This window comes from Onychostruthus taczanowskii, unplaced genomic scaffold (assembly GCF_017590055.1).
Source record: "Onychostruthus taczanowskii isolate IOZ18803 unplaced genomic scaffold, ASM1759005v1 scaffold5, whole genome shotgun sequence".
In the NCBI taxonomy this organism is placed as follows: Eukaryota; Metazoa; Chordata; class Aves; order Passeriformes; family Passeridae; genus Onychostruthus; species Onychostruthus taczanowskii.
The window spans coordinates 10,039,660-10,064,400 of NW_024502568.1; the positions used below are offsets into that span (position 1 = coordinate 10,039,660).

The window sequence follows — 24,741 nt, forward strand, 5'->3', positions numbered from 1 at the left end:
CTGAGGCGCTTTCTAAACCTCCTCCAGCTGCTGTGCACATAAGAAATGAAACAAATCTCTTGGTGGGTCCTAAATTTGATTAAATTGAAAGCTCAAGAGAGCAGCAGCCCTTTGGGTGTTTAGCACTTTGGGGACTGGATGAGGAGCAGTAGCTGTTCTGGTACTCATGTCCCTTTTCTGTGTATTATTGGAATTCAGAAACTGTGTTAGTTCTTGATTCTTTGTGTTACTGTTTCATAATGGAAACCTTGTCAAGCCTTCCAGGCTCCCACCCTTTGGTCAGCTGTGTTTTTGCATTGGGAGGCATTGCATGTCCTATTACTGGCATTTTACAAGCGTGTAGATTATACATTGCTGAGAAGCAGTTTTAAATATAATCTGGTGAGGTTAGTAATCTTGAGGAGAGGTTAAATTAATGGATGGTGTAAAAGCCATGTGGAAATCTTAAGGATAGAACCAGTAAAGAACTTCTAGTGAAGAACTGGCTTGTGCTACTTTAGAAAACTCAACAGTGCAGAAAATTTCCAAGTTAAAAACTGTTTTTGATTGCTGCTGCCAGCATTCACCCATGTTCCATTACAACAAAGCTGTCCAAACACAGGAAATGGAGGCAATTTTGGGCTTCTTTTGGGGGGGAGACGTTCTCTTTTTTTGATATTACAGTGTTTCTAGCACACTTGGTGATGCTGCAGCAGTAATGACTCAGGTTGAAGGACTGGAAGGCACCTCCTGTGGCAAGTTCTCTTTTGAGCATAGTTACTAAACAGCTGGATTTGCAGCTGGGATAAAGTGCCTTGTTCTTCTGAATATCTTTAAATAGATTTTCTTTACCTTTAAAGAAAAGAATATATATAAATATATATATAGAGAGAGAGAAGAGAGAGAGCAAAGCGTGCAGCTTTGTGTTCTCCGTGTACATTTTTGTATTTGAAGGTAGTCATACACAGCATGACCACCATTAAAAATGGTTACTTGAGCTTTGCTAAAATATGTTTGTATTTATAGTACTTGCTGATGGCTTAAACATGCAAAATGTTATTTAATTGGTTTTGATTACAAGCTTTATAACTTGTGCAGAAGTTGGAATGCCAGGACAGTGACACAATTCCTGTGGAGGTTTTAAGACTATTTAAACAAGGTGGCTGAGAAACAAGGGACCTTTCTTCAGCAGTGGATACTTCATATCAAAGCTAAAAGGTGGACTAATATGGAGACGTGAAATTATTGTTGCCATTGATTGTTTATTTTTCTTCCACAAAGATACATTCAAAAACTTTTCCATGTTACATAGAATCATGAAGTTCTTGGGCATGTCATGTGTTTTGAATTGAAACATGAAGTAAAGCTACTTGCCATGATGGATGATGATTTTGTAAAAGTGTAAATGGGTCTTTATAGGTTTGAGACATCTGTTCACTTATTAGGCTGCATTGTATTCATTGAGGGGGAAAATTCAAGATATGGTAAAGATATATTGTGTCCTACTCCCAAGAGAAATTCCTTCATAATTTTGCTTGTCTTGAAGCATAATATATTGTTTCTTCTGGGCTTTGGGCTGACTTTTTGATAGGTGTATTTTAAAAATCCTTGTGCTTGGTTCTTCAGAGCATGTGAAGCTGGTGAGAACATTCTGCTTCACATGAAAAGCAGAGACCTGCAGTTCAGAGCTGGTCAGAAGAAACAAGGCAAAAAGTTTGTGTATACTGAGCATATTAGATTTTACTGTAGATTGAACTGAGAGTCTCTTGTGCTGAAAGAATAAGCCTGTATGGTTTTCTTTGAAGAGGCAGGCAGTTAAAATTATAGCAGATATTTATTGGCTGGTTGGGCATTGAGGGAAGAGAGAATATTGATGTTGATGACCAGGAGGTTATTGTAAGAACTAGGTAAGACATAAGATGGTGACTGAAATGTAGTACTGAAGGCAGTATTATGTTTAAGAATTGTGAATTTTCTTCCCGCACATATACTAATTAGTACGGTTCTTGTACCACAGTGGGTTTTGTGAGCAATATGTGTAGTATTTTTGATTTAGCCTTTGGTTTTCCGTTGACATTTGAACAGAAGGACAGATCATTAACCTGAGTTAGTGAGCGCAGGCTTGATGTAGAAACACTCAGTATGGAAGTTTTATATTTACCCTAACTTTGGCTTCTCTTCTTTATGTTCCAGAAATACTAATACGGAGCATTTGACCTGATCTCTGCAGCTGAATCTCCTGATAGTAGGATTAGGAAAGAGTGCCTTCAGAACCAATATGTAGCAAATGGGTGTCACACCTCTGAAGCTCCCCCCTGGGTTCAACACTTGTGTGTTTTAAGGATCCTTGTTGCCTCAGCATTGAATTGTTCTTGTGGACTTCAGAAACAGATTTCATGCGGTGCTTGCTGAACGTTGAGTCACCATGAGTAGTAATCTAGGAAAAGAAAAGGACTGTAAAGAGAAGGATCCAAAAGTCCAATCATCAAAAGAAAGGGAGAAGGAGGCAAAGGCCTCTGGAGGATTTGGGAAAGAGAGCAAAGAAAAGGAACCTAAGACCAAAGGGAAAGATGCCAAAGATGGAAAGAAGGACTCCAGTAGCACGCAGCCTGGGGTAGCTTTTTCAGTGGACAATACAATAAAAAGACCTAATCCTGCCACAGGTACTCGCAAAAAATCCAGCAATGCTGAGGTGATCAAAGAGCTAAATAAATGCCGGGAAGAGAATTCTATGCGCTTGGACTTGTCCAAGAGGTCTATACACTTGCTTCCATCAGCTGTCAAAGAGCTAACGCAGTTAACAGAACTTTATTTATACAGTAACAAACTGCAGTGCCTACCAGCAGAGGTGGGCTGTCTGGTGAACCTGGTGACGCTGGCTCTGAGTGAAAACTCACTCACAAGTTTGCCTGACTCTCTTGATAACTTGAAGAAGCTGCGCATGCTTGACCTGCGGCATAACAAACTGCGAGAAATCCCCTCGGTGGTGTACAGGCTAAGCTCCCTCGCCACGCTGTACCTACGCTTTAATCGTATAACTACTGTGGAAAAGGATATCAAAAACTTGTCAAAACTCACCATGCTTAGCATACGAGAGAACAAAATCAAGCAACTACCTGCTGAAATTGGTAAGTGATTATACTGACTGAAAGCGTGATGCTGTTTTTACGTTCACTGCAGTTCAGTTAATTATACATAAACTGTCACTTTTCCAACTGCACTTTATTTAAAACTACATAAAATTATGCTCTTGATTATACTGTTTCACTGTTAGCTTGAGAATAGTCAATACCTTGTATATATATTTTTTAAACAACAAAAACCCTTTTTCTTCATCTGTCATCTTAAAATCAGATGTATATTGTTTTCATCTTTGCTTTGTACTTTCACATATTGCGTCTTGAGAGCCCAGATGGTTTAAAAAAAAAAGAGGCACAGGGGCATTTTTTATTTGAAGATTTTTTATAAGTCACTTATGAACTGTTCCAAGTTATAAACACATTATGGGCATGTCACAGAGGGGTGTGACCACAGTAATACAAGGTAGAATAGGTAGCTATTACCATGAGCAAGCTATTGGGTGCTGTAACAGTTAATAATCTAGGTTAATGATTTGTGCAAGTGTCTGCTTTTTATAAGTCATGAATATATTAATACATGGACTCTGATGTGACCAAATGTTGTACACATGGCTGATGATTCTTATGACTTTGTAATGACTGGTATTTGCTTTTCCAAACAAGGTTACAAAGGTTCAAAAGATGTTGAGCTAGTGTGAAAGTACGTTATTAATTTAAATAATTTATTACACAAAATGTGCTGGACTTGCTGTATATCAGAACTTCTGTGCTGTTCCTAATATGTTCTGCTTTGTGGAAAATATGTCTTTATAACACTGTTCTCAAGCAATGTTTGAACAATGTGTGTGCATTCTAAAAGTGTGATTCCGTTAATCAGTACTTTTTTTCCTCTATGTCACCAGTTTTTAAAATGCAAGTACAGTTTAGCCATTTTAGGGAGTGGGGGAATATAAACTTCATGCAATTAAAAAACTGCTTTAAGTGTGAAAAAAAATCCTTGTGAAAGCCCTTGTAACACTGTTAGTAATAACTCCCATGCCCTGTTTCCAAGCTGCTGTGGGACTTTCTCTGGTTGTCCAAGCCTGTGTGTGTGTGTGTTGCTACTGAAGTGGCCCCTGTGGTCACCAATTTTGCAAAGCTTGGGAAATGCTCTTGTTTGTATACCTGATAGCTCTTTCTCAAGCCAGCAATGTTTATCTTTATCTTGATATGAAAAACACATAAGATAACATGTTCTTGATGGTGGGAATTCCTGGACATGCCTGAAACTGCTAATCCGGTTACCAGCAATGCCCAGTGCAGAGAGCTTTGTCCGTGGTAACAGGAGTGAAGGAATGCAGTGGTGATGCCAGCTCTTGCTCTGAGCCTTTGGCTCCCTGTGGCAGCTGCTGGGGATGGATTCTGCTGGAGCCACAGGAACACTTTTTGATAGGCAGAAATAAAATGGATGATGTGGTATGTTTTCTGATCCACGTGATTTTTGAATTGTCATGAACATCTCAGCAATCCTTTGAATTTCCCCTGGGAGAATGAAGGAATTACAATTTTCAACTGTTTTGACACTTCAGTTTAAGTTCAACAGCCTTGTTGGGTTTTTTACTGATCAGCAAATGATACTGGAAACCATGGGGCTGATGTTGACAGAAAACCCAGCATACTGCGTGTTTCTACATTCATTGAAGAAATTGTGGCCAATTTAGCTGGTTGAGCTTTTATACAATTGTCAGTATTTTACCTGGTTCTGTTTGTGGCTCAGTTATTGGTTAATCTAGCAAAGAACCATCTTCTGAGGTTCAGCTGGGGATAGTGCTGTATAAATTTAAAGTAATACTAGTAGTGTGTGAGGAAAAAACTTCTGTGAGGTGTTAGATCCTAGTGTTTGATGTTATGCTTCAGAAACTTCTGTGTTTGATACTGCAGACATTGCTGCTGCTGAAACCTCTTTATTTCTTTTGTTTATTGAATATGCTTTACATGGAATCATGTAATGTCTGTATGTCTTTGTTCACAGTAGTCTTGAAAGAGATCAAGTGTAACTGCTTCATGGGAAAATTAGTAGGTACTTGTGTCATGAACATGTGACTTGTTTCTTTCTTTTGTATTTTTTATTGTCTTGATATGTGTACAGGCAGTGTTCTCAGTTCTCTATAAAACCCTAGCTTGAGAACATTAACTACTTTACTTCTGTCTTTGTATCCAGCAGTTAGTCCTGCCTTTATTTGAATTGTGATAATGCTCATGTGCCTTTTTACGGGTCAGCACCTCATTGTGGAAGGCCTTTTAGAAGCACAGATGCAGGACAACTGTCACCCTTATGAAGAATTTTCAAAGGGAAATAATCTAGTTCAAGCATCATTTTTTATTCAAAGTAAATTTCTCAGACTAGGTTGCCTGAAATTGAATCAGGTGAAAAAGAATTAATTGGTGTTTAAGTAACACAAATAATTTAAACTGCCCAGACACATAGTACAAGCATTTGAAAATCTTTTTCATCAGAGTAAAACCAAATGAGATAGTTTAACTTCTGTAATTGATTTCTGCTCACTTACTTTCATGTTATTTTTTTTTATTAAATACATGAGTTGAAAACACAGCTGAAAAATAAAACTACTGAGAACTGCATTTCTGACTTTCTAATGGAATTTGTTTCTTTAAACACTTACTATTTCTCTACATTTCACATATGCACTTCAAAAAAACCCTTCCCTTTTAAGTTTTAATGCTTTTAATCCCTTGTATGTTTTATAATACAGTATCTAAATACCATAAACTAGCAAGCACTCATATTATCAGCTTGTAAATAACACAGAAATTTTTGTTGCTGCAGAATGGAAAGTAAAATGAAACCATTATCTTTTACAAAGCAATATCATGTGGAGCATTTCAAATTCTTTTTAAAAATGCCCCATTGTTCTAAGGCCTAAGGCTCACAATGGCATGCTAGTGTGCTTGTTCATATTTTTGAAAATTCAAAGCTTATGTAACCTGCTGACTTGTCCAGCGAGGAAGAGTCTTGCAGCAGTTAACTACAATGTGCTCATGTTGCTGATCTGGTGCACACTGAGCAAAGAATTCTTGGTTTTCTTTACTTTGTCTTTTGAAAGCAGATGTGCTACAAAAAGGTTGGTCTGGACAAAAAGAAAATTAAAGATCCAGACTTCAGTTTGAAAAATATTGCTATTATTCTTACCCTGGTGCTACAGACTTGTGATGGCTTTCACTGTTACTAAACCAAATTTTTCAGTTTTGTATAAGAATAAATGGCTTTCCAACTTGAGGACCTTGTTACTTTAAAATAAAGGGTCACCTGATTTATATGCAATCATCCCATTACTTTTCTAGGAATCTTTATTCTCAGCCTTATAAAATAAAGTTTATTTTCCTTCTAGTCTGACCAAAATAAATTGAATGTCAGACTTTTAAGTGTCCTGATAATCGAAACCCTTCTTTCAACACCTAGTATGTCTTTGAGTAGTTGATTTTTGTACCAGTGATGTTCCATTCCTAGATGCAACACTTTCCCTCTGTTGCCTACATTTGTTCTCAGGTGGTCCTGGAAACTGCTTTACAGCTGACCTTTTTAAGGTGTTTGTTGTTTTGAGGAGAACCTGGAAGAGGTGAACCTCCCACCTGAGCTGCTGGGAAATAAGCTAAAGTTTGGTTCTGTTTTGGACTTTAAACTGTCTTTAGTAGCTAAACAACACAAACTTTAATTAGGTGACTACACCTGAGGAGAAGTTGCTTTGCATTTAAAACAAGTGTTTTAGTAAGAAAGAGGAAGTGTTATTATCTATAGTTACTACACAGATGTGTGTGTTTCTGGTCTTTCCCCCTCCTCCAGAATTAAGCACCTCTCATTCCATTGCATCCAGTTACTTTATTACAGGCAGATGTATACTAAATAATTTCTGCTTGTATTTATCAGACTTCTCTTCACGCTTTTCTAGCAACATCTATATTGCTTTATACATTTTTAATGCAATTTGAAATTATTTCAGTCGACTGAGCAGTAAGCTGAGGTCTTGGTGTGCATTGTTGTATTCAAACAAATATGTTTATATTTGAAAATAAGATGTAAAAATACTTAAATACTTTGTTTTGGTTGGGTTTTTTTCATGTTTAGCCAAAAGCTCTGCAGGTGAATTAGTGGGGCTTTTCATGAAATCGATGTGCTGATGTACAGCAGCTTCGTGATACTGAAAGTGGCAGGATCCACTCCCCTCCTGGCAGCTTCCCAGATGCTGTGCTTGTTGTCTGTTACTTTAGGTAGTTGAAATCGGCGTGGTTTCAGATCAGCCTGGAACTGGTGTGGGAGGAGGAGTGGGAGAGCATGGACTGAGACAGGGAGAGCAGGACCAGGAGGGCTCTTGGCCGCACTGAGCTGTGTGGCCACGGGGCTGGCTGCGGCTCCCTGCGCGCCTCTCCGGTAGCATTGCTCTTGTTGTGTACGAGCATGACAAGAGCACTGCAGGTGCTCTGGGGAAGGGTGGATTGCTGTCTGCAGAGAGCTGTTGAAAATGCAGCAGATTACATTTTCAGAATCTTTTTCTCCCTTTCCCGCTGCTTTCCATGTCTTGTACCACAAGACATGGAAATAACCTGGTGTAGGTTGTTGGAATCCTTTAGCATGAGCTCAGCTGCACCATACTGAAACAATATTTTTATGTATAGTGGTGAGAATCCATTGAGGAGAGCTTCTTGATGGCAAAGCTACTCTGTTGTTCTTTCTTACAAATTGCATCCTACCTAACAGCGGTGATAAATTGTTTCAGCGTGCATCTTGCCCTGTGTCCTGGTTTTGACTCTAGCCCTAAGCAAACATGTAGCACAGAAACATAATAAGTTTTTATGTGAGGCTTAACCTGACTCCTTGCCCACATCCAACTATTTTTGTATGAGGGATTTCCTGAGTCTGATGCACCTTCTTTCTTTAGTAATTTGTCAGTACCCTCTTTTTCCAAACACTTGGCTTTTTTTTTTTTTTTCTTTAAACTCCTATAAATGCCTTTCATCTTTAGTAAGGTCTGCAAGTTTGCTTTGAAAGTTATTCCTGCCCATGAAAGTCACTGTTATGCAGATGTTTAGTATATACATATATATATACACACACACACACACACATACATATATATACATACACACAATAGCACATCAAGTGCAAGGCAGAACTTACCTGTTCACCTGGCTGTTCAGTCTCTGGTGGCATCCATGAAATAAAACCTTAACAGAAAGGTTTCTCTGTGAAAACTTGGCCAAAAGACAATCTGGAGGGATAATTGTGGGGATGAGTTCACAAGGTGGACACCAGCTTCATCTCCTTATCTGGTGAATTGTCCATTCCACTGAGATCAAAAAGTGGAAGATTAGAATGGAAGAATGTGAATGCTTTGGTGAGTCAGGCAGTCAGCATGAGAAGGACGAAAACCAGAGGAATTGTCTTGGGATGGGGCCAAGCAAATGTTTCAGTTTGCAGGCTGTTACTTAAGCAAGCCTTTTGCATTTCTTATATTTGGAGTTTTATTGCATTCTTCCATGTTGTGTTGAAGGAATTGTTTTGCACAGTCAAGCTGATAATATTTTCTTTGCAAAGAAAAGGTTACATCTTATACCAGTTTTGAATATTTTTGTCGTGTTAGCACACACAACTCAAATAACGATAATATTGTCAACGTGGTTGAAATTGCATTTACATAGTTTCTGCAAGTTTCTTGAGACTCCAAATACTGTGTTTTCTGTCTGTGAATGCAACTCCTTTTCTGGGGAGAATCTGGTCAAGGCTGTTCTGCAAGGGAAATATTTTTAGAATGTAATTCGGGGAATCTGCCTACACCAGGCTAGGAATGTCTTTGAGACTCTCTTCTTCTCTTCCACCATCTACCCAATATTTAGATAATTTGTGGTTTCTTCACTGCTTTGAAACTCTTTTTCATAACACTTGCACCTGTTTTGTTTTCAGTAGTATAGACAGTGGACCAGATGTGTGCAGCCACATTAGTTCAAGTCTATTTACTCCATGCTGAATGTGGTGCCTCCTTATTAAATTACTTGTTAGTTGCAAAGCTATTCAGTGATGCTCTGAATTTCATTTCCCCTTTTTTTTTTTTTTTTAGCAGAGCTGATAATATAGAGAAATATTTGTTTACATTATTTGTATCTAAGAACACCTTGTGTTTCATCAATTTGAAGAAAAAAGAAAATTGTGTTTCTGGGCTTAATTGGTGTGGTAATGTCTGCAAACACTAGTTGAGAATACTTTTATATGTTTTTATTTTAATGTTTTTTATCATGTTTTTCATGATAAAAGCATGAAGTTGCGAACAGGAGTGGAATAAATATAGGCATTGATGTATCTGTGTTGCTCTCTAGAAGTCAGAGATAATGACTGCTTATTTGATCCAGTTCTGGTGGTTTTCTTGAGCTGCAGGAAGAGAGTAGAACTCTTTTTGACCAACTTCAGCTTTAGTATCTGGGTTCTGATTCTTGTGAAAGCTCTTGTGGGGATGCAGTTTTGTGTTGTCAGCTAGTCAAATTCCTCCTGATTACAGTTTCTTCAGGCTGGCTTTAGGATAATGATAAAGTAGTCCTGCCTTTTTGTTCTGCTTGCAGAGCTTACTGGGATGATGCTCCAAGTGTAATTCCAGTAGATACTGACAGCTTGTTAGGAGTCCAGAGGGTAGGGTTTTTTATTTTTTATTTTTTTTAAATCGACGCTGTGATTATTTTAACTGTTTGAATACTTTAGTAAGTACTGAACAGAGGGAAAAAATCACTTTCCCCAGGCTGCCCTTGCTAATGTAGCCTGGAAGGTGGTTAGCCTTTGTTATTTGAGTGCTTGCTCCACACTGAAAATGGACGGGATCCAGATGTTACCTCAGGTTCAGCATCACCAGGACCCCCTGGTCCTTCCCTGCAGAGCTGTTTCTCACCTCCTGGTGCAAGGTTGTGCATCTTTACAGGGTTATTCCCTGCTAGGTGCAAGACTTGGCCTTTGTCTTGGCACTCAAATGAGTTTCTGCTGTCCACCTCAAATCCTGCTTTGAGCCCTTGTTAAGACTTTTCTCTGCAGTTCGCATGTTTGGGATTTTGTTTGAACATGTTTTTAATTTTATTTGTATTTGTTGCTTTCAGTTGTAAGCAATAAAAAGTCTTTGCTGTTGTGTCTTGTTGAAGCTTGTTTTGGAGCAGATTTTGAGTCTTTTCAGCTGAGGTTCTGTGGTTTTGAGTGGTTCCCACAACTAGATCCTGGTGTGCATTCTACATATTGAGAATAATATTACTGTGCTTATTTCTTACTTATATGAGTATTTTAACTTTGGTAGTCAGTAAGTCACTCATGACCATATTAAAATTGCATTCCTTCTCCTTGGTAACTCTTCTGTGTAAGTTAGAGTTGTGCAGTAATAATTCAGAATAGCTCTGGCTGCTTACCTTTTCTTTTGGCAGTTGGTAGTGCAGAACAAAGGACTCAGGCTGTCTGTCACAGTGATGTACTTGGATCTCATAGTGTTTCTCATAGAGAAACTCTAAAATTGTTTTTATTTTTTTTTTTTTCTCTAACAGCAGGAAAAGACTTTTTGTAGACTGAAAATTCTCTTTCCTTTTTTTTTTTTTCCTTTGCCAGCAGAGAACCAAGTGAAAGATGAGTAACTATGAAAGTTATGGTAACTGTTTGTAACTTGTTCCCAGCATTGCTGATTTTGGATAATTAATACTTACAAATTAGCTTACAACCAATGTTCTGACGCACCAGCCTGAAGTCCCACTAATATTTGCATTCTCCTCTTCCTTCTACTTTCCAAAAGAGTCTTGATCCTCTTGCTGTGTCATCTGGCCTAGGGTTTATCATGTTGTGAAGGATTTCATAATATTCAATCTGCTTAAGCATGGGCAGGCATGTCATTAATCCAGTGGAAAACAGGCTGCATTACAAATTGTGTTTGCCATCCAGGAGTGGTGCCCACCGACTGAATTAGTGATTGGAGACACTGAAGCCTCTTTGCTACTGACCTATATACTCTCTCCAACTGTTAATTTGTGTGTACTTCTGTGTTTTTTGATGAAGCAGTATTTTGTGTTTCATATGGCCAATAAGAACTTCCAGAGTTTTGTAAGTCAGGGCATGTAACTTGGCCCTCTTGTCATAACAGGCTTTCAAAGTTGGCCATGAAAAATGGGACTATAATTCTGCCTCATTATGCTGAAAATATTAGTCATTTCATTGTGCTGGCTTTTTTAAAGCAGGTATATTAGCATTGTTCTACTACAACATTTGTTCTTTGTGTGTATGAGAACAACAGTGAGGTGATTGCTCACTCCACCTTTTTTAAGGATTGAGGTGAATACTTAGCTGTATTTTAACAAGTTTTTTATAAAATGGAAGATGGTTGCTAGTCTTCACAAACTATCTTCTTTGAAAAATTGTGTGATTTTTTTAGGGTCTTTAAAATACAAATTTTTAAAAACGACATGCTATGCTGTAACTGACTGTTTTGTGAAGGTTATTTATAGAGAAACTGTTTTATGTTTTTCAAATGAGCATTGCTCCTACTTTAAAATCTTTTATTGTCAAGCCAGCTAGTACGTGCAATTCCTGTCTGCTTTCTTGGCAGACTTTGAGCTTTAATTGCTTTTTTTTCCCTTTGCAATCACAATGCAATATAGTAAAAAAAGGCAAAAAACTTCTCCCTGCCAAAAAAATTAACTGCAAATCCTAGCACCCTCCTAGTTTATTTTTTAATTGTTGTGGGGGTGCTTATCCCTTCAATGCAGTTGCAAGTAGTCCATAGAGAATCCTTTATTCACTACTGTGAGCTTAGAACTTGTCTGTTTTGGACATTACTTGTGGCAAAAAGAAGTAGTTAATTTCACCTGTGGTTAATATTTCCCTAAAGCAGTGCTTGTCTTATTGTAGTGATTATGGGTGTTTGAACAGTATTTTAGTGAAGTGATGCAGGAGTTGTCCACGTGATGGAAAGGAATGGGTTTTTCTTCAGGAAACTGCTTTCTGGTTAAGGCTGATTTTGATCTGCTGCGCATTTCTAGCTGACTTATTTCTATTAAATCAAGATAAAAACATGTTTCAGTAAATTGTAGGTAGTACACAAAAAAATTGTAAATGTTGATTCTTTTACTATGAATAAGATCATGAGCTCATTAGACATTTTTCTTTTTGTGCCTGAACAAATCTTTGCTTTAGGAAATATATTTTGGGGGGCTTTTTTTTTTGATTTTGACATCTGCTTCTTACTCTGGCAAAGCAAAAATGCCAGATTTTAGCTGTATCTTGATGAAACTTATTTTCACTTTTTTTCTTTTTTTTTTTTTTGAGAAGCATTTCCTCAGTACAACTGCCGCTGTTCAGACAATAAGGACACTTTGACTCACTGAAACATCAGCTCCTGGGAAGAGCATTGTGCAGATGGCCTCCAGTTCGGCCTCTTTGCATTTGCAGATCATTGTCCGTGGTGTGCAGTGCTGCTGCCGTGTGTTTGTGTGCCGAGTCCCGGCAGAGCCGCCGCAGTGAGCAGCGCCTGCACAGCGCGGCCGTGGGCAGGCCGCTCGCAGGGCCTGGGCTGCGCCGGGGGCCCCGCTCGCCGTGCCCAGAGCCCGGGATGTGTTCAGCGGTGCTGGGCACACGAGCTGTGCTGCGGCTGTTCTCAGCTCGGGAGAGAGCTCCTCACCCAGGGAAACAGCTTAGAGAGAAGACAGGGCAGGTGGTGCTGGTTGGCCACAGGGCATCACCAGCATTGGCTTGTAAGGGACTGGACCCTTTTATTTCCTTATTGCTCTGTTTTCCTACACTTTCCCTTCTAAGCTACATATTCCCTAGCAGCTCTTACCATCCCTGGTTGCTCTTTTACCTCACAGTGGCTGGTCAAGCCCCACATGCAGTGGCAGCCTCAGTCTGCGAGGTGCTCTGAAGAGCCTCTTTCCATTTACTTGCTGTCTTGGGTCTCACACACTTGGCCACACTGTATTTTTAGTATTTTAGTTCTCAGGACACAGCTGAGAGAGCTCTGTGTGCCTTTGGCGTGTGAAGATGTAAAAACCATTTAGCTCAGTAGATTAGAGCATGGTGCTCATGACACCAAGGATGTGGGTTTGGTCTCCCTGTGGGCCATTCACTAAAGAGCTGGACTTGATGCTGAGTTTCTCAGTTAACCTCTTTATGTGTGTACTGTTAGGGTTATGAAGTGATTCTGAGACTTTCATTTTTATCTCAAATGGACTGTTTAAGTTGATAGGCTGGGTTCATGCTCTTCTATCATCTGCGTCTCTGTCACATCACCCAAATGTTTTTCACCTTGTTAAGCATATTGAATGTAAGATTTTTTTGCCATGTGTCATGGAGAGCAACAGAAGAAATGTACCTTGAGTGATTTTTGTTGACTTGCATGCTCTCTGTTGTATCTCAGTAATTCAACTTAAAGTTCTGAAAAAATTGCAGTGCCAACAGCATTTCATCTCCCCTCTCCTTCTACCCTTAGAGTGAGCAATAAAGCCATTTTGAAGAAATGCTGTCAAACTATAAGTACACTATAAGTGTCCAAGAACAAGATTGTTTACTGAGCAATGTGAATTAAAAGCTGAGTATTTCTATATCTCTTGAATTCCTTTCCTTAAGTCACTATGGTTCATGATAGAGCGTTAACTTTTGATTTCTGCTCTAAAGTCTAAAATTTATTGGGCAGTCCTCAATGTGTTTTAACGTTCAGTATTTTTATCAAATGCAACCACTGTTGCTTTTTAAAATAATGCCTGCATCTTTGATGTGACAGTATTAAGTATGGCTATGCAAATTAAACTAAAGTGTTTGGTTGCCTGTAAATTTTTTAGAGAGACATAGGCATTACTTTTCATTATTTTTCCTCCTCAGGATTAGGTAGTAAGATGTTTGTTTCAAACATTTAGCTTGCTGTTGTCAAAGATCTCAGCAGGTGCAAAAATGAAGTGCAGCACATGTTGCTGCAAAATCCCCAAGTATTTCTTTGACTTCAGCAGATGTAGAGTGGGAAGAGTCAAGTAAATGAGAGCTCAGCACGATGAAATGGAATTTATGCCATATTTCAAATTTGACATCATTGGTTAAGGCCTGAAGTGAAAACAAATGAAAACAGCAATCATGAAGTGAAAACTGCTGCCCCGAAGTGTGTGACGGTTCTTGAGTTACCTCAGCAAAGTTTCGTGGGGCTCTATTTTTGTTTATTTAAAGGGAGGGCTGTTTTAAGCATTCCTCAAGCTTTTCTTCCTCCTATTGCGTTCTACACTTTGCCCATTTTTTCCATGAATAATAAAGATACCATTGCCACAGACCATTAACTCTTGCTTAATTATTTCTTACATTGCTTTTTTCTGCCTGGTAATGGCACTGACATGTGTGGGTTATGCAGTGCTGGATGCAGCACATTCAGCTGTTGCCTCTGGTTGCCTGGACTGCACTCGATTGCTGATGTAAGAGAGGGGACACACACAGTGCTGCTTGAGCACCAGCTTTACATTTCTATCTTAGTTTCTACAAAAACATCCCATTTTGGTTAATCAGTGCAGGAAATAAAATATGTTAACATATCAGTTATATGTTAACAATCTAAGAAAAACAGAATAATGATGCTTTGAGGTTGACTTTTTTCCTGGCCTTTCACAATTGTTCAGTGATACATTAGTATCACTGTGGCTACATGACGCCTGAACTCTAGACAGAGTCTGAATTCATATTATTTTGTGATTTATTAAATCACCAGTTGTGATTATCTGATGACCTAATGAGTAGACACTCTGCACGTCAGAACTTGCCCAGGATAATCCTGCAGGCCTGTGAGAAAATCCTTGTGTCAAAGATACAATGCTGAAGCTTAAAAATAGACATTTGCTCCTCAAAAGGAATTTGCTGCTCTTCCAAATTTGTTACTCACTGAGTCATGCTCTAATATACAAATGCAGTGACCTCATCTTTACTGGAGAGAGTAGAAGCTGTTCAAATCATATGCATTAATTTCACCATCAGATGCAAAAAATGTCAGTATACACCTGTATTCATGCACACAGTTTTTTCTTTTTTTCAAATCCAACAATCTTTTGCTCAGAACAAAGTTGTTTGACATAAAAATAGGTGAAACTACTGTTCAGAGTTGTGCCTAGCTGTGCTTTTAAATTAATTTATAAATGCCAGAAATGAAGCAGTTCTGTGTAAAGTGGCTCTAAACTCCAAGCAAGTCCAAACTTCTTGAATGCTTAACAGATAAGCCTTTTATCTCAGACTTTATTTGCTATAAGTCTGCTTGCATGCACTTTACTTATCGTAAGTTGTCTTTTTTTGTGATGACTGTCACAAGTGTTTAAAATGTTTAAAAATACTGTTCAGTACTTCGGATTATTTAGGTTGTTAGCCAAATAGTTTTTCCGCCTCTTAATTGTTGATTTTGTGCCTGAAATTAATTGATTATATAAAAACAGATCTTAATTTCTCAAAATTTAATACAATTCATTTACTTAGTGATGTTTTAAACTTCTGATCAGCCTGAAACAAGTGTAAGATGCAAGTTTTGTACTCGTATTCCACAGCTTGAACTGTCAGAATAAAATCAACCAATAAGTAACATTTCTTTGGAGAATCTATTAAAGCTTTATCTGAGCTTTTCAAAATTGTTGATCAGGTTTTAGATCTGACTGGTGAAATTATGATCCTGTAATACCTTATTTTATATGAATAACTTTATGGTAGCTGTAGCTTTTTTTCAGCTTATCCCAAAATCTGTCTGATTCTATTAATCTCTGTGTGGAGGTCATTGTTAAGAGCTGTACATTAAAGTCCTTTATGTTTTGGTTTTCCTGTGTGCTTTTAGGTGAGTTGTGTAACCTCATAACGCTGGATGTAGCGCACAATCAGCTTGAACATCTTCCAGAAGAGATTGGAAGCTGCACGCAGATCACCAACCTTGACTTGCAGCACAATGAGCTCCTGGACCTGCCAGAAACCATAGGTAGGTGAAGAGGCTGGAGAGGAGAAAATAAATCACTATTTCAAAATGTTCATTAACGGGAAAACAGATTTAAGAATGAGTATTTGTTGGTGGCTATAGAATGACTAGTGTTCAGCTCAACACAGCTTCACACTTGAAATTTAAAGCAAGATGTGCTTGTTACCTTAAATTTTGCCTTAAATAATTTAAGAATGAGAGTTACAATGAAAAAAATCCAAATCCATTACTTCTAAATCTTAGGGTGTTCTATGGTTATAAGCAAATGTCTACTGCTCGTTTGTTCATTCTGTAATGTAACGGAGCATATAAAGAAATGAAAGGCTCACTTATAGTTGAAGTGCAGTACTTTGGCAGATAATTTTAACTTACACCTTTGCCTAAAGAAAAATAAAGCTAAAATAATAAATGTTTTAAAATAATTATGTATATATTATGTTCTTTGGTGGAACATCTGAAAAAATCTCACAAGTCCACAAGGTCATCATGCTCTTATGCAATAGAATACAAAGAGTTTGGAACTTATATTGGGAATAGTAGACTAAGATAAACACAGTCCTGGTTGGTTTCAGTATCTGATATGGGATAAAGCAACAAAATATGCCTTTTCCTATCTCATTAAATCAGTTTTAAACAGATGGCAGAAAAAGATGGCTGCTGTGATTTAAAAAGTCTAAAAACAAGGCTATCATGATTTTAAGTTCTGCCACCAGAACATATTCAGAAGAATGAACATTATCAGTTTAATAGTATTCAGTGTTAAGTAGTTATTAGTTTACTTTAATGCATGGTAAAGTGAGGAACCATTTAATGACACTCCAGCTTTTCTTCTAGCAGTAAATTTTTGAGGATTAAGTTACTGTGGCTTTTGGTTGAGAAAGTTTGACCTGAGCAGAGTTTACACTGATGATGTATCCACTGAACTAAACTTCCTTCCTGGACTGATATTTTTAAACTCTGGAGATCCCATTCCATCTGGAGTTTGCATGTAACTTACACCATTCATAAGTACAGCTTTTATTTTTGTTGCTATTTTGTAAATCTTGCTGAATGTTGTTTTACATAACACTTATGTGTAGTGTATGTGTCACATTTAAGGAGTGAGTTCCCTGGATAAACTGTTAATTATGGGAAAAATTCTCTAAGCAAGTGTGAGATTTCCATATTCAAGGCTTATAGACTAATGCTGTTAATTCCTGCGAAGAGTAGTAGTGTGATTTACCAAGTTGTTTAGTGCCTGGTAGTCACTGAACGTCTCAAAGGACCAGAAAAATCTCACTTGTAATATGCTGCAAGACTGTACTTACAGGGAAAGTCTCTGGGTGGGAGAGGCACAAAGTTATTAGGCAGTTAAGTCACTTGTGATGGATAGGAAATTGCTCACACTGCAGTCAAGATAGTTTGGACTCACCTATTTCTTCAGAATGTTTCTGTAAGCTTAGGTGGTTTCTTTTGAGTCAGGTTCATACCTGTTTGAACTGGATTTCGATTTTCTCTGTTTAGTTTTTCCTTTGCATTGTCTCTATAATGTTTAGAAGTTACTTGCTTTTGAATGTTGGTAGCTGTCTCTTTACAAGCTTATCTGAACTGAATATCAATGTTTCAGAGCTCAAGAAACCACCAAAGATAGCTGAATAATGGTAGGAGACAGGAGTGAGCCATCATGTTGTTAACCTTACTCTAGTTCAGTTTTGCTCCACTGGAAAATCTCTCTTGTAAACAGTAAGTTAAAAAAAAAAAAAGTATTTAAATAACAACTTAAAATCAGAAATCCATGTTTGTGCCTCATGTGGTTCACAAACAGAATTTAATAGTGAAGGGGAAAGCTTTAGGTTCCATCTTAAATGATAATGATCAGCCTACATTTATGCATGTTGCAGAAAAGGCAGCCGTAGCCAGTTCAGCAACATTGGCTTTATTTCTTAGTCATCGCAGTTTTGGTTCAACATATGAAAGCAAGTTGTGGCATGATTTTTAGATTACAGCTTGCTTTGTGGTTGGGATTGTTCAGCGAGAAGCTGAGTGCTGAGAAAAACCCGGCGAGTCAATGGCGCGTGGCCGCCTGCGCGCGGCTGGGGCGGCCCTTGGGCCTCTCCTGCTCTCACTGCAGGCTGTCTCTGCCTGGTGCTTGCCACACTGCTTTTTCTTGCAACATCTCCACGCTTCCAGGTGTCAGGACGCTCACTGTATGAGTGCTGTTAATGGTTCTCAGTTCAGTCAAGCTCTGGGTTGCAGGGCAGGGACAAAGCAGACCAAGCACATTTGCTCGTTTTAGGTGTTTGATGGTCTGTGAGCCCATGAGCCTCCTGTTATGGACCAGGCTTTCCATTACTGCCAGGTCTGTCCCCTCTTCCCCCACTGACACCCTTTGGATGGAGGCCTCATTTTTTTCTTGAGAAGGATGTTTTGTCATGCTGCTTTGAAAAACAAACAGCCCCCTTTGCTTTCTATTTCTCCTTCCCCTCCATCAAAAAACCTTCTTAAAGTAGCTTCTGGGCTATATAAACAAGCTTTGGTTTTACCACAGCAAGATTTCAGAATCTACCAAGCTTTAAAAAAAGCTTGTTTGGTAACTAACAGCATGTACTGAAATGTGCTGGAGCTGTGAGAAAGGGACGTGAGGGTGATGTGCAGGGGAGTGGCAGGGAAGGGATTATGCATCAGCAGTGATTGCAGAGGTTGCAGAGCCAATATACCCACTCTGTAAAAATATCAAGTTCTTCTCTCAACTAATGCTGTAGAAGCATGCTTTTGTGCAGTAACAAATGTCAATTTTAGATATTAGTTGTCAGGAAGTGATCTAATGCCTTGCTTTATAGATATTGGCTTAATACATTCATATCTGTATTTCTGTTGATTGAAAATTGTAAAGTACTTTTTATATTAGATCATTTCCTGTAAGAAAAATGAGCTTTGTGGAATGGCTTAGCACATTCCAAGAGTCTCAAGCGCAGAATCAAAATCGTAGTGGGATCGTAGCTGTTCAGTGTTTTCATTGCAGATTGCACCCACCCCCCCCATGTTGTGATGGTTTTTTTTGCTTTTGGAGGGTGGTGGAATTGTTAGCTACTTTTATTTACACAGTGTCTTATCTCTGTATACTTAGCTGGCACACTAATATATCCAAAAGTTATACAGAAGAAGGTGAACAACCTACCATTTATATTAAAATCATTAATTGAACTTCTGAGTCTGGTAACAAATTTTGGGTGGAGTAAATTGTTTCTTAGGATTACAAGATAGCTTAGATAATTTTGTCCTGAAAATACCACATAGTGAGTGTTCTCTCTTTGAACTTTTAATTTTAGTATTCTGTACAAATGTGTTCACAATTTCATATGTAAAAGCATAGAAAAACTGATTTGAGAAAGAAATATAACAGAAACAGAGTTACAGCTTTTAATAATACCAGATTCTTCATCTGCTTTGTAATTTTCTAGTTTTGTGTGCTTACGTGCGCAGTTTGATTATAGTAAAATGTGCCATATTCACAGGCATCTAAGGCAACAGAAATTTTAATAAGAAAAGGAATAGTCAGTTGTAAATGTTCCAAAATTATACTTTAAAATCACATAAAATTCTGTCAATGGACACATTTTCCAGTGTCTGACATAGCACTTTTCGTAAGAGATGGTTAGGAAAATGGGAAGTGTATTTATACCTCTGTACTACCCTCCTGCCCTTCTCTGTGGCATTGTAGGTCAGAAGCTGAAATCACAGTTTTCATGATGTTAACTACTATTTATTGATTGATTTTGCTGGTTGAAATTGTGATCCAAACCACGCTTCTAACCTGTTTAGGCCTCAGTGTACCTCTGAGAGCACTGCTGTGCTCTTTAAACCTACAGCTGGTAAAACATGAAGTGCTGACCACCAGAACCAGAGGTATGCAATTGGTACGGCTCAGGTTATACAAAATTGTGGTTGACAGTTTAAAGTCCCTAGAAGTAAAGATATTTCTGAAGAAATGTGAAACTGCTTTAAAATGGTATTTTAAATTCGGCAGGTTTAGCAAAAGCAGGAGTCTTGTTCTGAAACATCTGAGCACCTGCAGCTCCCTCAGTGATCGGGGCAACGTTCAGATGTGACCGATGAGTTTGATGTGGTTAATTACTCACTGTTCTGATGAAGCAAAGTGTAGAGGCTTCTGCTCCAGCTTTCACAGCAACATTAATATTCTCAACATTTAAGCACGACCTGGTGCTTTGGTCAGTGAGCATTCTGTTTTGTGGCATCAAGAGAGCTTTGGGAGAGCTGATCAACATTCGCTGCTTTGTCTAAGGTTTTGTTCTTGGACCATGCCGTTAATTAAACTTCTTTGATTGGACTCTGCTAGTATTGGGCAATTGCAAAAGTCCAGCCTTTTCTTTATCTGATTGAAAGCAGTGGCTCCCACTCTAATTTTTGTATTACTGTAAACTCTGTCTAGTTCTTGTGGTGGTCTCATAAAGGAAAACTTCTGGTTCTTGTTGCCTTCAGTTCTAGACTTAGTAAATGTAAAGTAGCAAAATTGACTGGAAAATGTCAGGTGGGGGATAAATGGGAAGTGACTTGCTCATTTTGTCCTCCAAGTTCAGAAGGGCAGGCATGAGGCTTTGAGGTGTCTCACAATAGTGAAGATCAGACAGTACTGTGTGATGGGCAGGGGACGTTTGGGTCTCAGTGTTTGCATGGGCTGATGCAGGTGCTAAAAGCTCAGGGTGTGACATGGCAGTCAGAAGAAAATCAAAACAGTTGCTTCTACATTTGGGAAGTCACTGTTGAATCTTCCCTCACTCTTCAGGAATTTCAGGGTGTCCTTTCCCCTTTCTTTAGGTTCCTTTCCTGGTATCTGCTCTTGGACAGCATTCAACTGCAGGGGAAATGCAAAGTGGAACCCTGATCTCCCTAAAATAATTCTCACATTACTTAATTGGCTAAAATTGTTAAGATATATTCATGTGTTGTACATTTCTTATGTTTGCTTTATATAGTAGGGCAGACTTAAAAAATTAAACACACCTTTCACTTAGGAAAGGTTAATGTTTTTATCTCATTGCCAGTTAGGTATAAACTGTTCCTACAATAAGATTTACATTCATATATATCTTTACTTTCCCAGAAAGGCTTTAAATAGTCATCTGAAAAGGGAAAAAAAAAAAGACAACCAATGAAAAATTAAATACATTTCAGTTGCTTTGTCTTACTGTATACAGTGTGAATTGAGTAAAATGCAATGCTTTCATTGATAGCTCAAAATAAGGTCCACCTGTTGTTTTTGTCTCTGTTGCAATGTGAAGTGTTTCGTATTTTTGTAACATTTTCAGCTAATTATAATTTCCATTTTATGTTTTAATTAATACATTTCCAGTGTGAACCCAATATAGTTAAATACATACGTATTGCTTTCATTAAAGGTTAGGTTAGCTTCTAGTGGCTAATTAATTCTGAGTTTATTGATTCAATGTATTTATGAAATTTTTTTTTATTTTGTATTTTGGTTGGATGTTCATCCTAAGAGTAGAGTGGGGACAGTTTATTTTAGTGAATGCATGTACCTTCACACAGTAATTAGATGTGGAGACCAGTGTGTACGGATGTATTATAACTGCAGCTCAGCATTTTCAGAATGATTAGTATACTGCAGAAAGAAAAAGCCTATAATCTTATTTTCTTTATGTAAGGAGTTGGCACAAGGGAAGAGTGATTCAAAGGAACACATCAGAATTGAGACAAGTGGTCTGTGAGTTACTTGCATTTTGATGAACACATATTAAATGAGTTTTAAGTTGAATTTTCATCTAGACAGTTTCAGAAACATGTGACTAAGAGTTTGTGCTCTCTAGCCTTATGCAGATGTTGTGTGCGGTGTGTATTGAGTACCTGAGCCTTTGTTGCTCAGGTTTTGCAAGTATCTTGTGTGCATCTTTCACACAGTCAGCAATGTTACAGTCTGAAGTCAGATTGGAAAATAACTGACTGCCTGTGGTCACAATTTAGTGTTTTAATACTGATATGATGAGCGAAAACCTGTCTTTGGATGATACCGTTAGACTGAAAGTAGAGAGAGCTCTTTGCTCTCTTCAGATGGCATTTAAACTCATAGAAGTGGTAGAGATTAATTTTAAATTAATGTTAAATAGTTTTCTAATAGATAACATCTTCATCAGAACTCCTAGATTTTGCAGAAGGAGGATAATGCACTTTGGTTTGAGCAGGGCAAAAAATGATGGACTTTGATAACTTGTGAATTTGATTTGGCCTCCTACACTGGCCTTCTTGGTGTATCAGGAGGTATTGGTGGCTGAAAAGAAAAATTAAAATAGACTAAAAGTCACTTTACTGTTAAACCAGTAAAATTAAGTCAAAATTTGTATTGTGTTTAACTATACTTTTGTATTTGGAACAGAATAATTACATTTCATGCTTTGGCTTTGGTAGTTGGTAGCAATGTTCAGGAGAGATTCTCTTCTGTCCTGCAGTTTTGCTAAGAGTGGTTGCCCTCCCACCCCCATCACTTTTCTGTCCCCATTCCCATTCTTCTAGGGCATCAGCCTTTAGCCAGAGCGTATTAAACATTAGGGATGTAGGGATTGTAGAAGGGATTTGTTGTCTCTCAGATGATGTTTGGTGACACGAATTTAAATTTGTACAAACCTACAAGCTTTGATTTAGGAAGAAGGTGCCCCCAGACTAGATGAATAATGGCTATAGGATTTTGTTCTTGTCTTCTCTGCAGCAAGATCACTGAGATCTCTTTTGGGGTGTCGTGTTGGACCAGTCACTTTGTGCTGTTGCTCTCTCCTTGTGGAGTGCAACTGAAGGTTAAACACTTTATCTGAAGCCTTTCATTTTACTCTACAGCTATCAGGGGAACCGGTTTGCTTTCTGATAAGAGATTAGATTAAACACACCAACAGCTCCTTTCACCTAAAAATCTGTTATACAGTTAAAAAGTTGTCACAGTTTGGCTGACATCTGGAAAACTAGGATACAGTAAGTACAAAGTGTGGTACAGGCATCTTCTGACTCAGGGCTATTTTAGACCAGGAGCCACTGTTGAAATATCTGAATGCAGTGTTTAATCTCTGTCCACAACTGCCCATCTCCAGCATGTCTGCTATCTCCCATACAATGTGAAGTTTATTTCATATTATCATCTTTGTTATTCTCACTGCAAGATTAATATCATGTGGTGTATTAAATTTAATTAATGTATTTTTTTAAGTGACATCATGTTTATTTTTTTTAAAAAGTGTTATTAATTTTGGCTGTACTTCTTGCTTTCAGTTAGTTGAAAATGACACCTGGTATCTTTTGTATGCAAACCAGCAAATTTTTTTTTGCTAGGAGAAGATCCCTCAGTGAATTAAGCACATGGCACTCTATGAAGTAACATGTGCCCATGTAAAACATGTTCTTTAGTAGGTGACTGCTCATTGTGTGCCAAGTTGAGTCAAATCCTAGAATATTTATACAAGTTAGACCATCTGAAATACTTAATAGTGCCATGTTGTTTGTAGCAGGTTCCTGCAATTTTCTATTGTGTGCTGAAGTTCACATATATTGTTGATAATGATCTTATGGGATTTTGATGTGCACAGCTCTTATAAGTTCAATTCGTGTTTTTAACATTATCTGTAGAAGTTTTGTGTAGTGAACAGATTTTAAAATTGATCCAATGCTTTTGGTTTATTTAAAAGAAAGCAACTGATCCTGACATCAAATTAGCTTAATGAACTAAGTTTCACATTATTAATGACCTTTCATCTAAGGATAGGGAATTTGAAGGATTATTTTAACTAAGGGAGTGAAATGAAGAGGTGTGGTAAATCTCAGAAGAAGAGAGCATTTATCACTCTGTTTAAAAAGCACTAGTAGGGCTTTGAATTAGGCATTTTTATTTCTTTGTATTATTCAACTTACCAGTTCTTTTTTTCTCTTGATTTTGAAATATTTAAAAAAGAGATGTAGAGACCACTTCAAGTGGTCTTTCTAAAAATATCATTTTCTTAGCATAGTTTCCTGCTTTATTTTCTGTCTTCTCTCTTTTTTTGGCGGCGGGGGGGGGAATTGGAAAACACCTGTTTTTCCTTTGATTAATATTTTTTAAGTACCCTTAATAAAGAATTAATTTAAACAATCTATTTCACATCCCTTTTATTGTATCAGTTTAATTTAATATTTCTGGATTTACATGCTTCCAAAGATTTTTAATTCATTTCTGTGTAAATGAAGCAGCTAATCCTGAGAGAGACATAAAGTCACTCCAGTGAAGGGATTATGAATTCCATGCTTAGATTGCTTCAACCCTGAGAGCTGGCATCTGCTCATGGGTGTTAATACTGTGCTGGTGAGAAAATGGTCCTGAGACAAAGCATCTGTGAAACCTGAATCCTAAGAGTAACTGTTTTTGACAAAAGTTGAACTAAAGCAAGTGACTTTTCAGTGACTTGCTTAGGCCTGGTGTGAGTTCAGGGCTTAGTCAAGCTTTGCAATCTTATTTTTTAGAAGTAACAGTGAATAAGGCAATTGAGTTTACCGGGTTTTCATAACAGGCTCTCTAAGAAAACAAGTTGGACGGCGTTTTGCTTGTTGCTCTTCCTGCTGGTATCTGCTTTTCACTTGTGGTTATCAAACTGTCACGTACACGAACATCTAGTGCAGCGTTTTCTGAGTCATTACCTGTGAGGGGCTGGTTCAGAGCAGCTGCTGAGGTACGGCTT

General features: G+C 38.0%; 1 protein-coding gene across 1 annotated transcript in view; it reads left to right on the forward strand.

Moving 5' to 3' along the window:
- Positions 1-24,741, forward strand: part of SHOC2 (SHOC2 leucine rich repeat scaffold protein) — a 59,479-nt gene that overhangs the window by 21,562 nt on the left and 13,176 nt on the right. Inside the window, exons 2-3 of the mRNA XM_041415661.1 lie at positions 2,173-3,107; positions 15,902-16,039. Of these exons, the coding sequence (XP_041271595.1) occupies positions 2,405-3,107; positions 15,902-16,039 (841 nt within the window). The 5' untranslated portion in view covers positions 2,173-2,404. The remainder of the gene's footprint in view (positions 1-2,172; positions 3,108-15,901; positions 16,040-24,741) is intronic.